Source organism: Megalopta genalis, chromosome 3 (assembly GCF_051020955.1).
Source record: "Megalopta genalis isolate 19385.01 chromosome 3, iyMegGena1_principal, whole genome shotgun sequence".
Lineage (NCBI taxonomy): Eukaryota > Metazoa > Arthropoda > Insecta > Hymenoptera > Halictidae > Megalopta > Megalopta genalis.
In genome coordinates this window covers 3,921,337-3,937,236 of record NC_135015.1, presented here as the reverse complement: position 1 = coordinate 3,937,236, position 15,900 = coordinate 3,921,337, and the positions used below count along the sequence as shown (strand labels likewise).

The 15,900-nt window shown below is 40.6% G+C and overlaps 1 protein-coding gene and 1 long non-coding RNA gene across 5 annotated transcripts in view; both read right to left on the bottom strand.

The window, feature by feature from the left end:
* LOC143258959 (CD151 antigen) overlaps positions 1-15,900 on the bottom strand; it is a 208,801-nt gene that overhangs the window by 53,446 nt on the left and 139,455 nt on the right. For all 4 annotated transcript variants that reach the window (XM_076519626.1, XM_076519627.1, XM_076519625.1 and 1 more), the window contains one exon: positions 11,999-12,179. In XM_076519626.1, the coding sequence (XP_076375741.1) occupies positions 11,999-12,118 (120 nt within the window). In that variant the 5' untranslated portion in view covers positions 12,119-12,179. The remainder of the gene's footprint in view (positions 1-11,998; positions 12,180-15,900) is intronic.
* On the bottom strand, positions 868-11,966 carry LOC143258960 (uncharacterized). Its single transcript, XR_013032883.1, has 3 exons — positions 2,921-11,966; positions 2,179-2,263; positions 868-2,107 (listed from the first exon to the last, which is right to left on the bottom strand). It is a non-coding gene; the product is annotated as an uncharacterized LOC143258960 (long non-coding RNA).

The following is a 15,900-nucleotide window of genomic DNA, read 5'->3' as shown; positions in this document are numbered from 1 at the left end:
TTCCCAAAATCGAAGTTTAAGAGCACGAAAGTAGAGTTTTCGCAATTTATAAACTGAGCACAGGGAAAACATTCCACGAAGTTACAGCAAATCAGAGTCTTGGTTTATCGATTCCCTAATTTCGTGGAGTGGTAAACAGTAAATCGACGATTTGCGGCTGCGTTTATCCAACACACTGACGAAATTCAACGCGAGACATAGCGCATTAAAGAGTTACGGGCCAATAAAGCCATTCAGGTGAGTTTTAGAGGCCGATAAATATCGATCGAGGCTATGGACGCGGTTGCACGGACGGGTCCCGTTCGCATAAAGATTATTATTCCGTGATTGCGAGCGCGAAACTGGCCCCGAAGTTGCTCCCGGAATCTACCTAGATCCAATCTCGAAGCAGCACGTAAATCCTGCTCGCATCCTAGCCGCGAGGAGCCTGTATCCTGCGGCGAAATTAGAATAATTACGTCTTACATCCTGTCTGGACTGTTAAGAGAAAATTCAGGAGCGCTATTCTTCACGGTCTTCGACAGAGAAGAAGTCCACTAAGGAAGATTGACGTCTCTTCCCTCTGTCCTTTTTCCTTCAGACGTTCGAGGAAGCTTAGGCCTCTCTTTTTTTATTTCTTGGAACGAGTTCCCCGGGACTGCTGTTGGCAAATTGCGTCTGACACGCGACGCGTGAACGCCGATTTGCCGCGAATCAGCGACAACTTCCGTGAGGAACTGCTTTGCAAATGCGAGAGGAATGCTCGTGAATCTACAGAGAATTCTCGAGAATCTACGGGGAACAGTCGTGAAGTGGTCGACGTCGTGTCGCACACTGGTGAATCTGAAATCGTGCACTACAGTCTAAACAATTTTTTTCGTACTGGGAAATTCTATACAGCGGATCTTTTATTTCTCGTTCAAACTAATTTTTAATACGCAACCGTCTTAAAGATATACTAACAAAGGCGATTTCGTAGATGTCTAATCAGTTTTGAAAGACTAACAATTAGAAATTATAGTACCTCACCCGCTAACCCGCAACTAATATGAGTGTCATTCGCCCGGAAAATTTGACATAAGTCCGCCACATAAGTTGCTTATAAAATGGCTCTAATCTTTTGGGTTTCCCTGCACTCGTGCGAGTTGTAATTTAGAGTTAGTTTACAGTAACTTCATAATTTATTTTACTTGTCATTTTAACATTTTGGCATGTACAAACTACATTTTAAGTTACAAATCAAAATTTTCGGAAATGTGATTTACACAAATTCACATGAAACATTTTTACTTCGCATGAAAACCAGCGGTCCTGCGATACAATATGATAATAAGGAACCAATTACAAAATCATTCTTCTATTACAAACATCTTTTAAAAACTTAGATCCAATAATACTATACGCATTGGCGTCAGTAGGAAGATCAATGTCGACCCCAAAAAGTACCTCTAAAAGTTGTTTAACGAATCTAGCTTCATCGACATAAAGAACAGTGCAGTTGAATAGTTAAGTTTATTCCATTCGGTGGAGAAGAAGTTGTTCGAGGTTCGCACGGTGCGCCGTCGGATAATTGAACGCGGTGCATCGGTGCGAGTCGATTCAAGGCACGATCCGCGCGGCGCGTGAAAGGGATTTCCGTGGATCCGAGGCACGACAGTATTGTGCTGGTCCCTGTCGCCGTGCATCCCGATGTTACACGATCGACAAACGCGTCAAGTGCGATCTGTCGGCGTGCGATGCACCGGCATGCACTCCGCCGCGCCGCGCCGCTCCGTGTTGAGTTCCACGCGCACTGCATCCGACCGACTGCAATGCCAGCGCCCCTGGGAATGCGCTAGGTGTCCCGTCCTACGAACGACCATTATCCGCTGGCATCGCTCGTCGGCAAACAAGCCGGATGGCGATCATTTCGGCCGTTTAAGGACTCGTTTCGATTATAGATTGAATGATGCAATTGCTTGCCATTCCTTCGCGCGACCACTCCGAATGGCAGACCGTTAAAAAGGAAATGACAAACTTTTGTTTCGCTACGTCCGCCCTGGGACACTTGTTGAACCGGATGCACTCGATGTGCTTTTTCATTCACTGCTCATTCTTCGCTAATCGAGCCGCTTAGTCGACAAATGGCCTAAGTCCAAAATTGTGAAAGATCAGTTAATTATAGAAATAGTTTGTATCAAGTATAGTTGTTTTATTTACCAATGAAAATTGTGTATATTTTCTCTTATGCTGACATCGAATCGGAGTGAGTTTTGCACGGTAAATGCAGTGACTGTAACATTATCTGGAACAGAGCCTTAAGTAAAAATTCTGGACTTAACATATACGTTTGCACCACTCTTATATTCGATTAAAGGACTCTCTTAAACGATAACCTTTTTCTATTAAGCAAATTCTTGTTTCTGTAGCGAGAAAGAAGGACACAATGAATTTGCTAAATTTCTCGAATTGATTAAAATTTTTTCCGAGCATTAGGAAGCACTGCGAATGTAGAAAGTGATAAATAGATTACGGATTATAGAATATAGTGTTATTTTTTACAATTAACTTTTTTTTCAACTATTGGATCGGAAAGTTTCGTTACTTTTGGGTAGATTGATCATTGATGCATAATTAAATAATCTTTCTAGATTAGAAAAAAAGGTGGGTAGGAAAAACGGTGAACAATTATTGGCATTATTATTCGAATAATTTTAAAATCTCTATTCGAATAATTTATTCGAGTAAAAAATAAAGAATTATTCGAATAAATAGACAGAATAATTTGTTACAAATTATTAATAATTGTTATTCGAATAAAATATTCGACGAAGAAGAATTCATTCTAATAATTATTTTAAATAACAGTCGCAAAGCAGTTCATTAGTGCACATGTGTAATATTAAGAGAATTTTCGTTTCTCATGACACCGACGAAATTTGATTCCATCGACGATCGTTACCTGAAGAATGCGAACTGAAGATCCACTCAATAATTCCGGTGAAGCAGCGTAAACGCGATATCAAGCTTTTCCTGTTAGCGGCATGCTGACTATCCCCAGCAGGTTCTGCTAACTTCCGGTTAGAAGCTCGAGCTCGGCGCAAATACACCTGTCGTCCGAGTTTCTGTGAAGCTCGTTCATTCGAATCGCTACGGAGCGCGCGCACGCACCTGTTTCAGCGACGCTAATACTCGTAAATAACTGATTAACGCGGCGTCGCTAACGCGAATAACGTTCCCGACGAATAAACTCGCGTCGTCGACTGCACGCCGAACGACTCTACACGTTAAGGATGCTACACGACGATAATCGATAATTCAACACGGCGCAAAGTGCGAACGATTGGACATTTTTGCGATGAAAACGTTGAACCTTTTATAGCATGAAAATACAGCGACGAAACTTTTCCCGAATCAAAGCTGAAACTTTGCAGGATAAAAGATAAATATGAAGAGAAGTTCCAGTCACCTTTTTATACTTGCGTGGCTTCGCTATCGCGGAATTATCATGCAGTTTAAGATTATATTTGATTTTTTGGTTTCGGATTTACAGTCGACGAATTGAACGTCTCACCGTTGAAATAGAATTTTTCGACAACGCCTGTAGCATGAGACCCGTTCTTAATAGCATAATAAAATGTCGGAAAGAGCAGATGATTACCTTATTTACTTTTCTTACAAAATTACCTTCTTTACAGCCTCCTAGACCGGCATCACCCCTTAACACGATCGCGGACGCGAATGCTATAGCATTCTCATTTTCGTTGCGATGCAAAATAACGTGAATGCTATTACGTTAAATTTAATAAGCGATATTATTATGTATTCAATTCTATTATACATATAGCGTTTATTTGTCGAAATACTTATGCACTTTAATATAATGGCTAATTGGTTCACTGAGCATTTTCATTTTATTTTGGCTCTTCTTTTACCGACCGTGAACGCGTTAAGTTTGCCGAAATTTTTGCAATTTCGTGTCAAGAATGGCTAAACGGTATAAGTGCCTGCAGCCCGTCGGTTTTCAAGTTGCGCGCGGGTGCGCGCACCAAAAGGCCGCGGCACGAGAGTTATAACTATAATGAGCCCCGGTTGGTAATGCGATCGGACCACGCGGTGAGAGATAATCGTATTTTATTACGCGAACCACCCTGCGCGCAAAACCACCGGCACGGCACGGCACGGCACGGCGAGACGAAACGTTCTCGCTCGTAGGAAGTGGCTTGATATTCGTTATTAGCGATCGTTAAAATTAATCCGGCTTAAGGGACTGCTAAGAGGATCGGCGCTGGCAATTTTCTTCGACAGCGCGTTACCGGCGCCCTGTTATTCTTTCTTCAAACGAGCCAACTTGCCCTGCCTCGCGCGAACAAAGCGGGCAGATTGGAATCGGAATTGAAATTTATGGGCACGCGTTTTTTCGGTGGATTTTTCCCCCCTTCACTGCTTCGCTATCTTTTTCTCTCCGCCTTGATAATCTCGACGCCCTCGCAACCGGTGACGTAAATCCGCCAACTCCTCCGCCACTCATCATCCGATTTTGTAGATACATTCTATTTTGTAACAAGTTACATCATTATTTTCTACTTTACGTACACACGAATTCGTCGTGGAATATTTCAACAAATATTCCACACTTTCAGTACAGTGTCAATACGATCCGAGTGACAGCATTATTTGTGCAGATTTAGGCGTTAACTCAACTGAAAGTTGTTTATGCTTTTTCTGCAACGTCTATTCTTTGCTTATTATTACTTTCATTTATAGTTTCGAAATAAAGATTTTAGAAAATGAAGTTTTGAAATGCTTTGTATTATACATTTGAGTGGGTTAGAATTATAAGTCACATTTTTCTTATTGTAAGAAACAAGCAGCATTATTATTTACCAACACGTGTACTGTTTATTGACCTAATTTCTTATTACGATAATTTAATTTTTAACTTTGTAATTCATTTCACTTATCTTTTCAATATTTTGGCACGTGTGGATTACATATTAAGATATGAGTCAAAATGATCGAAAATGTGACTTACGCCACTATGATTCTAACCCATCAATTTGGTTGTCAACACGAGGTTTCACACTTGTGCTAAATATAGTTTTACCTTTCCTTCTGCATTATATTAACCCGAGAAAGATAACCTACGTCGCAGAGGCGCCTGCGAAGACTGTTGATTTTTGTTAATTTTTCATAGAGGTCTAGTGATTTAAGTTTAAAATTACTTAAAATATAAAAAAATATAATATAAATGCATTTTATTTTTACAATAATGCCAAACCTTTAAAATGACTAGATTAACTTAAATAAATATCCATTGTTAGTATAAAATTGACGCCTTAGAAAAGCATGCGCCTCTGAAGCGTATGGTTATCTTTTACGTACGTTGTCATATGGTTATCTTTCTAGGGTTAAGAAATAAACAAATACGTTTGTTTTAATGACGAACACTTGCAATTTTATAGCCGTAGTGTTCAAATTCAAATTCAACTTTATACACTCTTTATTCAATGTACCTAGTAGTATGAGAGATTTTAAATATTTCTTTTTCAATGATTTCTTAATATCTTATTTGTTTACGATGCGTATCACGTTATAAGGAAATAGCAATTTTACAACAACAAAAATACTTCTATGATTTAGGTTAAAATATTCGTGAAACATATTCATTTTCGCATATTTTACAATAATTCTAGAACAACTTGCCGAAAGAAACTGCACCAAATATGATCGATGAAATGTACACAAAATTGATCTTAAAAGTAGATCGACGCATCTAAACGATTAATGGTACAATTTTGTGTAATGTAAAATCATGAATTGAATTGCTAGATGATCGTCTCGATCGTTAAGAAAAATCGTGTGCTGACACACGTACATCTCTTAGCTTTGACGTTCTTTGTAACAAAACATCGTAACTTTTACTGCAAGCAATACATATTTTTAATGTGTCTCAAAATTTATTATAAATTTCGAAATTCCGTATTATGCGTAGAGTAAGAAACACAATCTTATCTTAATTATTCGCACGTTCTGGCCATATTATTCTAAGGACTAGTCAATTCTTCCACGAAAAGACACGACTGCATTACTTTAACTTTCACGTCACGGAAGTTCTAAACGCAATAAAGAATCTTAAAGAACATTTGCTAGAGCTCGAGGCTAACTATCCTGGCATCACGCGGCAGCGAGAAATTCGCGACCACTTAGCATCGATGTTTTTCGATTTTTTTTCCACGGTGAAACCAGAGTGCGGCACGTCGGACAGCTGTTCGGGGACAATAATGATCCCGCTCGCAATTACGCTTCGTAAACGCGGAGAGAAAAAAAGTAGCCGACCTCAAACGAACGTTTCTCTTTTTCTTGTCAGCGCAACATTAATCCCGGCAACAGCAAAAAAGTTTGCGACGTAGCGCCACACGAGTATCATCCTAGCGAATAAACTTACCGCGTCGCGGTACAGTGTCCCGAAAAAGTCGTGTACGGCTCTCGACATCGTTGACTTCGACGCAGCATGCTCCAAAGCAACAGCGAGTTCGTTTGCTTAGCACGAGCCCGTGGAAAACGTGCTTTCACGTCGAAACGGGCAGCCAGAAAAATGCGATTGCGAGGGGTACTCGATTCCTCTGCAAACGTCCTCCTAGCAGAGGAACGCCGCGCTTTTCCGCGATGCTGTACGAGCGGAGCAGGCGCGTCACAATGGAAAAGCGAAACGGGAAAACCTTTTCAACCCATTTTTCATGCCTGGCGAGGTTTAAATCGTGTATTATTACGCTCGGATCCGTAAGGAGGAAAACACTCGGCCGGCGGACACGAAAGCCGGCGTTAATAATGTGTTACGCGAAATTCCTGAATGCCGGCGCCTCCGCACAATGGAAATCATCGGGCTGCACCGTAGCATCCAACCCGCCCCTTTGTTAATCCCTAATTAGTCGCTGATACTTGGACTCTCTGTATATAATTAACTCGTTAGCTTGTCTTCTTGCGTTTTCAAACGATTGTTCTGTTTTCGGTGTAAGTCACTTCGTAGCGAATAGTATATGCCGTCATGGAGAAGTAATTGTTGCAGTTATTTTCTTTACGAAACAGTTGTAACTTATCTCTAGTGTACAATTAAACTATTAATCGAGAATTTTGTGTTCTCCTTGATATCTTATTTAGTTACTAGACTGCCGATTTTATGCATTTATGGCAGAACCGAGTAGATGCAATTTAAAATAGAGGAATGATTAAAAGAAGTTTAAAATGTTAATTCTTTAAATTTAATTGATTAAAGAAAGAACGAACTTGCTATTTAGATTCTACATCTTTCAATTGGTTCAGGCAATTTTTATTCCGCGTAAAAATTCACGATCTATTCGTTACGTTTGTTACTGCAATTTGTCTTTTTCGCTGTGTCATAAGGTTTGTCATAGTGTAAACTGCATTGTCACTATATTACTGCAGTGCCGCACTTGTCACAATTTAAGGAAGAAAAATTATTAACTTGGCTAAAATAACTGAATTCAATAACTAATTCAACTATTAACGGAGATGCTTGTGACCATTTTAGCACCTTCTTTTATTTCCTACTTTTGCCAATGCTCGTATATTTGTTGCAATTTATTGTACAAAAATAAGTAACAATTGCTAATGAATTAAAGTGTTCCTCATTCCACAATATTCAGTCACTATAATGTCCCGATGTTCAAGAATAATCTCCTCTTTGTGCCTCGTTTAAAAACGACTGACTATCCTGTACCTAATAAAAATTCGTTAAACTGAAAATACAACGCTGCATTAATTTTTCTAACAAGTGAATCTTCATGTATAATACAGCATAAGTCACTATAAATATTACAAGAATTGATGAACATTACTCTAAAAATGAGTAAAGAAAAAAAGTTCATAATCGATTCTTGTTCCTTGCAAGGTGATACAGCAATCCATTGATGAAAATTGAAGGATCACATTTTCATTCGAACGTCCAATAAAAATGAAACTCTCTCCGTGTAATATCTTCGGAATCTCCATTCAGATTCGTTTGAAAAATAATGACGCTACATGCTGTACGATGCTTAGCGAAGATAGCGAGCCGGTAACAACCCGTAATTTCAGCCATAATTCATTAGAAAACCGGCGTTCCCAGTCCCCTATTCTGCTCCACCCCGGCATCAATCTTTCCTCTCGTTCCCCGATGCGAAATCATCCAATAAATCCGGCGGAACAATCACTGAATCATCCGAGGCATCCAGTTCAACTGTTTCGAATGCTGAATTTCGCGATGACAGTGCCCGGATCGAGACGCTCGAAGTGATCGCGAGATCGAGGCTCGATCAGCCGGTGCCCGTTGGTCGTCAACCGATCTGAATGGCGGAGACTTTAAACTCGTACGGTAATAGGGTTCGATAATGCGGGGATAATACAACAATAACCTAGGCTGGGAACAATGGCCGGGCAACAATGCCTGGACGGCGAACGCGTACGTTTACCGGCGCTGATTGCGTTCACAAGTGCAGTCACCCGGCCAGGTCGATGTCGGAGGTTTCAATGCAGCCCGCGCCGAGTTGGATCGCGTCGTGCTGCCTAACTGGGAGCATGTAATTACAGGATTCCTTGGCTACGAGCCTTTTCTTGCCGATGGAAGTTTGCTGCCGGCGCTTAGGCCCGCGGCTGATAGTGTTAGGGCTGCTGGATAGATGGGAGACACCTCGGTTTAGCTGGAGAGAGAATGTAAACTTTGGTACGGCTGGGTTCATCGTAGGGGACACTGGAATTTGTTCTTTGGAAAATAGTCTTGATAAATGGTGGTATTGGATTCGATGGAATTTGGAGACCTAGGATTTGTAGATAGAAGGATTTTGATAGGATTGAGGAGATGATGTAGGGACATTTTGGACACTGGAGTTCACTTCAGAGCATATTAATCTTTCTATGATAATCCTAACAAATGAGGGTTTCAGTTATTGAGGGGGTTCAGAGGCTAGCGTAGTTAAGATTGGTAGCTAGACGCGCCTCGATCTAACTATGGAAACGATGTAGAAAGACACAGGTCTCGGAGACCTGTCTGGAGACTTTGGTGCAGGTAGATTTACCTTAGAAGACCTGTTGTTCGTAAAATAATCTTGATAACTGATGTTTCTAGATAACAGTGAGGGAGGTAGGGGTCTATTGCTAGCTATAAGAGCTCCCTATCTGATTGAAAAGATCGCCTGAAAACATTTCGGACACTTGACTACAGACAGGTTCATTAAAGAAGACATTGAAATCTATCATTTCCAAAATAATTTTAACAAGTTCTTAGATATACATGAAGGAACTAGGAGGCTGTAAGACTTGGGTTTACCAGTTGAAAGGACCTTAATTTGACTGAAGAGATGATATCGAGACAGTTTGGACGCTGCAGCCTAGTCAGGTTTATGGTAAGGGTCATTGAAACTATTAAATTTTGAAGTAACACTAACAAGCAGTGCTTTTAGTTGTTGCCAAAGCAGTTCGGTGACTGTTAAGTTAGAGTTGTTAATTGGAGGGACCACAATCTAACTGAAGAGATGATGTCAAGTCACTCAAAGGGCAGTCGATGTAACTATTTTTGAGATAAGACTAAGAAGCAGTGTTTCAGTTGTTGCTGAAGTAGTTAGGTAACTATTGAAGTTAGGGGAGATCGTTGAAGGGACTTTGGCGTGACTGAATCCTATTGCAACAGTAGAAATTTCGTAGATCACAGCGGAAACTGTCAATTGCCGTCTGAAGGAACTACGGTTTTTTACAGTTTTAGCATCAACGGGTTATAATTTCCGTAAAAATGAATAACTTCGAATTTCTTGGTCAGATTCCTGACCTTTTACAAATTTATTTAATTCTAGTACTGCCAGATAATGATATCGTAAGGTGCTAAAAACTTGCTTCAAGTTCTCCTTTTCATGTCTTTCAGCACTAGCGGCCTGTATAGTTCAGCAACTTGGGATTCGCTAATAGTTTGGAACTTTAATTAACAGTCTCAAGGCTTCGAGGCGCGTAGAAATCATTCTGGTAGAACCCTATGGCTAGTCAGGTATTAAGAGAAACTAGTCGAACGGTATCTCGTTAAGGCAGAAGTTTGATATCTCGGTCGAAGTATGAGGCGAATGGAGATTACGAGAGCCGGAGAAATGAAAATTAAGTAATTAATCGTTCCTCTACGGCGTTCGAAGGGGGTTCGATTCCTGAATAATCGGTAATTACGGGACACAAAAAGCAGGCCGACGCTTTGGTTCGTGCGTTACGATACTCTGTATCGGTTAATTAATCGTTCTATCGATGATTTAATTGCTTGATCTCGGCTCGAGACGCGGTCAAAGGTGCACACAAACAGCAGTGTTGTGCCTTTATACGATCGTGGTTTTTTTGTTCTCTATTAGCAATTTTTGATTAAAATAGACGAACTAAGTTGTTGATAGTTGGATCGAAAAGTCCTGATGCTTCACTTATTAACCCAAGAATGCAGAAGTAAAAATACAATCTCATTACTAGACTGCGGATTTTTATGCAAAATAGAAATGTTCTTTGTGAATTGCAACAAACAATAGCCAGGTAGAAACTGTTTTTTTTTTCCTTAACAATTTTAGTAATTTGAAAATAATACAGAGATATTCTAAAAATCCCTTCATTTGTTTACTATTTTTAATTTAAGTTACTCGTTTTTATATCACAAATGTATAAAATCCGCATACATTACTTTATTGGCGATCCTGCTTTTTTTCCAGAAAAGATCAAAATCCTTCCATTAGTCAGTTACAACATTTTAGGAACTTTGAGGTTGTGTTCACACGAAATCGATAACCTAGATATCACTAGACTGTTCGCACATTTTAAGAGGTAAACGTTTTCCATAGAGACTTATTTTGTTATGAAATAATTTCGACGAATTCCAAGAGATACGAAAATCCAATAAAACTGTGTTGTGCCGCTATTAAACATTTTACGAAACATCCTAAAGCTTCCCGGGTTTGTATGGTACTACACTCGGTGTTCTAGGCTCTTGACTCTAGAGGATTCCTACGAAATACCCAGCAAAGCACAAAGCTTTCTAGACGATCGCGATAGCGGAGTCCTGCCCAGTCCAAAAGAATCAGACAGCGAGCCTAAGGAGGATTTAGGGTCTCAAGAACGCTTCTATGACCCTCGAGTCGTTATTAAAGGTTCGCCTCGAGCAATGGTGGAATCCAGGACGGACGAAATTATGAAAAACGAGCGTCCTCGGAAAGACAGCGTCAATAACAGGGTACAAGTCTCGAACAAGGTCTCTCTCCTACCATGCTAATTTTTAATCTCGCTGAGGCAAGAGGCTCAACGAGGCGTCGACGTTTTATGCATTAAATTGCGATGCATTAAATTTCGATGCATTAAATCGCGATGCGCTAAATTGCGATGCATTAAATTACGATTCATTAAATTGCGATGCAGCTATGCATAGGGTGCTACCGATCGATTCGCGCCCTTTCTCTTCCCCCGATTCTTCGGATGCTTTGCTCGAGGTGGTTGCATCGTAACGCGGCTGCACCTTGCGCGACCAGTGGTCCGAGGCTTCATTAGCATTTTATGGGTTGTATCATCGCGCGGGTCACGGTGCTTACAACGCCCGCGAAAAGCGAATGCTTGTTACGGCAGACTTAAAAGTCTCTAGACGCCCTATACTGAAAAACAAGCTCGCCCGCCGCAAGATCAGAAGGTTTTACTGGTTTATAATTGGAGAACGAATGAAATCCGATTATGCTTGGTATTCGATAAAAATCGATCGACTTATTCTGTTCCGAGATTACTTGTAGACGAGACATCTTTAATGTCCTAACTATTTAATTGGTGATCAACCATTGTATACTAAATGATTTTTATCCGTAAACAAACAGATCAATAAGTGCGATTCTTTAGAGATAATTGGATACCAAGTGCCTATTAAATCTTCGTAAAACTGTACAAAGCAGTATAAAATCATGCAACAGTAATTGATCCTGAGTTTCGGTTATCGCAGCGACGTCGCGTCGATAGGCCACGCGAAGGCAATAAAGTGGCGGCTACTTACGAACAACACCACGTTGTAGATGTGAAGAACATATTTAAGAAAGTTGACGGAGCAGCATCCGTCGTCCCTGGTCCTGTGCCTGATTGTGGTACCCGGTATCCTTTCGGCGCTTTTAGCCATGATTGGTTGACTCGTGTCTTCGCGTGTCTCCGTGATCGTGGTCGTCACGTCGTCACCGATTCTGCAAGCGCAAGAACATTTCGTGCTGTTAGAACGGGGATTCTCTTTCTCGCGACGAGAGTTGGGGAACTAGGAGGAGGAGAAGTAGAAGAAGAAGGAGCTCGCTTCTAAGTCCCGTCGATCAAAACCGAGGGATTAAATCGCTCGACGACGGAATTCGATCGGTCGTCATCTTCGTTGTCGACGGTGCTGCAGCGAAATCACGTTTCGCCGTCGCACTATCTACGGCCGATTCGCGTCTCGAATTCCTACCGAGTGTCTTTCGCTCGAATTGCGGGTAAATCTATCTCCGAGATGGTCGTTCAGACTCGTTGGCGATCGGCCAGCGGACACTATACCCTTCCGACAGCTACTCACCGATCACAGGTAAGAAATTTAGATCGATTTCCACCTCCCCACAACCTCGAATTTCACCCCCTTTAATCGTCGGTCATCCCTCGAGACAATTTTAAATTCGATTCTTCATTTTTCTTAATCTAACCGCTGCCTCTCGCGATGACCTCGCACATTCTTCGCTGCTTGTTAAAATTTTCAAGCAATGGTTACAACTCTTTCAGTCCTAATTCTGGAATTTGAGATATTTCCATTGACATTCAATTTTGGAACGTGTCTTGCATTTAAATCATTTAGAGCAGTGTACATAATTGTAAACTCAAAGTAACATCGTTGCTGATATCTTAACGAAAGCTTAACAAATATTATCGTATATTTCTACTTTCTGTTATTTCTAATATAGAAATATACAAATACAATGTTTTGTTAAGTTTTTCTTTCAATATCACTAGAAATGTAATAAAAGTTACTATAAGTCTATAATTATTCACAGCATTGTATGTATCAATGAAACATTTTCATTGAAAGAAGACATTTAAGGAAGCCAACCGGACATGTTAAGAAGTAGCATCTTTTATAAGCATCATTTATATCTTCACGTGCTTATGCACGTGGTTTCATTTGTGTTCGATGTTTTGGTCTTATTCTACTTTCTCGTGACGATATTTTTCAAGTTAACGATTCCGTACCTTACGTGAATTTCGTGCAGTCTCACTACATCATATTTGACTTCCTAGAAACGCGAAGGGAAATTCCAGGCCGATGTAACAATTAACGGGAGAGAAATCGATCGGCCAGTCACAGAGAGACAAGTTTTACGGCGGCTGTACGGAGCCACGAAATCGAATGAAATCGGATGGTAACGCCGCAGGAAGAGGGGGGACGGGGGGGGGGGGCTGGAAAGAAGCGGCGATCAAGGAACCGGAAGTAACTTCGTCGCAGTTCAAAGGATAAGCGACACGCGTTGGCACGAGCCCATCGCTAACATCGTTTTACGTTGCCAAGGAATGTCGGGCTTCCTCGGGTCGAACACGCTGCCGCCGTACCCGATCGACCGCTTCTTTTCCCACCGTCCCTTTGCCTTCCCTTCTCGTTTCTCGCTGTCTATAGCGGTAACCCTTTTCACTAAAACCACCGTCCCGTCGGTGTTGCGTGCAAAGACTCGGGAAAACGGTTCCGTCTAGCTTCTGCCGAGGATTCTGCCGAGGATTTTGCCTCGGTTCTTCACTTTCTTCTTTTCGCCACACGATAAACGAGCAAACTCCTACTTCGATCAATGGCTTTGATAGAGGGACGAGACTTTTCGTTCGATTCGATTAGCCTTATCATTGCTTTCTTGATATCCGTTTCTGCAAAGTATTCGATACGAAACACGCTGCTCTCTCAGAGCTACTTGTTTTCAATGCGGAAATTATTTACATACGAGTGAAGCTTTTACCAACCCTTGACTATTATTACCGGTCTGTAATCACTTATTCATTTGTGGTGATAATTGTAATTGTACAAAAAGTATGGTGATAATGAAACGTTTTTAATTTACTTCGCTTCTATTCAATCGAACTTGGACCACCGTTATTGACGTGCAAAGTGAGAACAATTGATTTTGATTTTTTATTTACCACTCTTACATCAATAATAACGCAATTAATATTAACTGTGAAACCGCTGATAATGGTTACATAAGTTGTTATAGGTATAGCAGTCAAGGGTTAAAGATTCCAGAAAGCAATAGAAAAAGATTTTTAGATTTTGGATTTGATCTGCTAACAATAAGACTGACATAATTTGAGAATTTTAAATGCAGCAAGAACAGCCGCTGATTAAAATTTTCTAGTTCCACTTTACCCTCTAACGAGTTGAACCTAATTGAGTTTGTTCTACACTTGATGTAACCGATGCTCTCTTGCCAATTTCAGAAAGGCAGCTCTCATGTGATTTAAACTATCGCAAGATTAACTTCTGATCTAACTTGCTAGTGTTCTCTTTAATGATTTCTCAATACCATCTCAGGATCTGGTTGATCTAACTCTCCAATATTGTTTACGAATGATCTCTTGAGATCGTCTCAAGATTGTGTCAACGGAGACAAACTCGATATTTCAGTTTTGTTATTTTTTATCATTAACGTCATAAGAGAAGTATGCTTATTTTTGCAGAATGCTTACGATCCAACTCATTGTAAAATCTCTCAAATCAGAGTTTATAATGCTTAGAAAAACTACTGATTACTGAATTGTACTCGACTCAATATGTCCGGGGTGTCCCAGAAGTTTCGAATCGTTTAAAACAGGTGATTCTTGAGGCGATTTGAAGAAACTTTTTCCTTCCTTATACAGGGTATCCCAGGTTTTAATGTTCAAACTTTGTCAGTATATTCTATGGCACAAAGTATGAAAAAAATAAACATAGGTCATATAGAGCTTTATTAAGAAGTTATAACAAAAATTCAGAATAGGAATAGTAATCAACTAAAAAAGAAATAAAAAATAAAAAAAAATCTTCGATCGATGTCAATCATATATTGTCAACAACGGTTATTAATACATTTCGAAATGTATTAATAAACACAGCTTACATAAACACACGGCATGTGCTGATCTATTCAAGCCAATGCTCGCAGTAACAGCAAGTTGATTACTATTCCTATCCTGAATTTTTGTTATAACTTCTTAATAAAGCTCTATATGACCTATGTTTACATAACATTTTTTTCTTACTTTGTGCCATAGAATACACTGACAAAGTTTGAACATTAAAACCTGGGACACCCTGTACATCTACGGTCAAACTACCTATCGCGTACAATCAAACCAACGGTTTGCCAATTGTAAAGAAAACACAAAATAGGAGTCCATCAAAGACCAGGTTCGTCAGTAGAGTACCGAACTCGACCACCTCTCAAATTTTCCTCATAAAGACAATAAATCCAGAAGTGCGATCTCTTCGCTAACGAAGAGTCGTTCCCCCCGGGTTCCATTTGGGCGGGTTATTCAAATCGCACGACAAGATCGGGTCCCCAATTCGGCGGTGTATAGTTCGTTACACGAAGCGACGAAAATTTCGCGCGGAACAGCGGGGATTCGATTCGTTTACTCGGGATAACGACGAGCTGCGAATTAATTAGGAGTCCGTGCGCGGCTGCGGTGGCGAGCACCGAGCCACGGGAGGGGGGAGGGGGGTTATTTACGTCCGTTAATTGTGTGTCCGCAATTAGAGCGTGCGCGATCGAGAATCCACGAACTGGAGAATAAAGACTTAATTGTGCCGGGGGTCCTCGTTGCGAGCCGGATTTTTGGTCAACCGCGATTCTAAAGGATAAATGCCGGGCTAATGAGAACGAAGCAGGGGGCGGTCCTCTCTCTTGGTCTTGCTCTCTCTCTCTTTTTCTC